General features: G+C 50.0%; 1 protein-coding gene across 1 annotated transcript in view; it reads left to right on the top strand.

Annotated features, from left to right (window-relative positions):
- Positions 1-394: 394 nt before the first annotated feature.
- The window catches only part of CNOT9 (CCR4-NOT transcription complex subunit 9), a 20,601-nt gene continuing 19,233 nt past the window's right edge, over positions 395-1,762 (top strand). Inside the window, exon 1 of the mRNA XM_019553551.1 lies at positions 395-508. Within this exon, the coding sequence (XP_019409096.1) occupies positions 395-508 (114 nt within the window). The remainder of the gene's footprint in view (positions 509-1,762) is intronic.

The following is a 1,762-nucleotide window of genomic DNA, read 5'->3' as shown; positions in this document are numbered from 1 at the left end:
AGATTTTTGTGGCGAGGACAGGCTGTTCATGGCGTTTGGGGGGGGGCGGTCCCTTAGTTTTGGGTTGGGGGCTGTGTCATAGTTTTGAGGGGAGGGGGGCTGTCCATGGTGTTTGGGGTGGTGGTTGAGTCCAGCCCCCTGCCTGAAGCAGGACCAGCCCTGTGCAAACCAGCCCAGACAAACCATTGCCTCAACTGTCTACAAAACTCGTCGCCGCACCAGGCCTCGCAGCCAGCCCTGCCCTAGGCAGAGCAGGGGGCACTGCGGCTGCCGACCTGCTCCTTTAACAGGTTGTTAACATGCTCAAGAGATGCTAGGTAGAAGCCGTGGTCCCAAAGGCAACCCCCCCCCACCCCCGTGTGTATTTAGAGATGAGCGGCAGGAGGTTGCAGAGATGAACCAGCGTCGGACGCAACAGGGCATCATCAAAGGCATCGATCGGCCACTGCATATGAGAGCTGCTGCCTTTTTGGATCAGTTTGTCTCTAAAGCAGTGATTCAGAGCCAGGTGCTGCAGCTCCTGGAGATCCTTTCGGGCTGCGCAGCATTAGCACTGTTAGGTGTGTGATCCTGATTCTCGAGATGAACCTGGAGATTTCAAACAGGAATTCATAGGCTTACAGCTACTCTGACCTGCTGCGGGCTTTCTTTGCAGCCACAGAACCGCTCTGCTTTCTTTCTGTAGTCAAAAACAGTGAGAAATAAGAGCTGGCATTTTCCAAGCATTTAAAAGGGTGAGACCCCCACCTTGCTTGTCTTTGGCAGAACTGTTAGCAAGCACGGTGTTAATTATAGCAACTTTCACATCTTCCATATGTTAGAATATCACATTCAGATGGGATTTGCTGCTGTGGCTGTCAGTCAGTTGCTGAGCTAAATATTTAGGCTCAGAAGTGATGTTTTGTAGAGGACAAAACATACAAGTTTGGAGTTAAGTGCTTTGAACCATCCACTGCAATCCCTACTGTGCTTTTCATCATATACGAGAGGCTGGTGGAGCTTCTTATTCTGTTTTCTAGTCTTCCTTCTGATGCAAAATCACTTTAAAGCAGCATTGATTTTAAAAAAAACAAAACCAAAAAAACCGAAAACCTGCCTCTGGCTGCTATGAGGAAAGCAAGATATTGCGGTAGTTGATTTTAAATATTTGTAGTGGACGTGTGCTCTGGTCACAGCACCTGACAGAATTGTGTCTTCTTGAAGAGCTGTGCTGAAGGTACTCTAATACTGTATGTATATCATATACTGTATATAGTATGTCTGTCATATCCTGTATATCTGCTTTGGTTCATCTGTGTGTTGCAAATCTACCCTTCTACTTGAGTTTAGACTGACGCAAGTAGCTACACCTTGATATTTTAATACTTTCCAGGGTACAGAGGCATAAATGGAACCTAACTACACCCTACAACCACAGCTACCGCCCCTGCTCTCCCCAAGACAAAATGAAAGGTGTTTGTTGTGGGAGACTCCATCCTGCAGGGGACTGAGGGCAATCTGCCGCCCCGACCCCTTAGCCCGGGAAGTCTGCTGCTTCCTGGGGGCCCGCATCCGAGACATTGAGGAGAGGATCCCAGAGCTCCTCCAGCCCACAGACCACTATCCCATGCTCCTTATTCACGTGGGCACCAGTGACACAGCTCGGAGCACCCCCAGCCAGGTCATGAGGCGCTACAGGGATTTGGGAGTGGGGCTTAGGGGTCTGGGAGCTCAGGTGGTGTTTTCATCGATCCTCCCAGTCTCGGGCTATGGGCTGAGGAGG

This window comes from Crocodylus porosus, unplaced genomic scaffold, assembly GCF_001723895.1.
Source record: "Crocodylus porosus isolate Cpor-Errol unplaced genomic scaffold, CroPor_comp1, whole genome shotgun sequence".
Lineage (NCBI taxonomy): Eukaryota > Metazoa > Chordata > Crocodylia > Crocodylidae > Crocodylus > Crocodylus porosus.
Note: the sequence above shows the minus strand (reverse complement) of the source record. Positions and strands in the feature narration are given on the sequence as shown.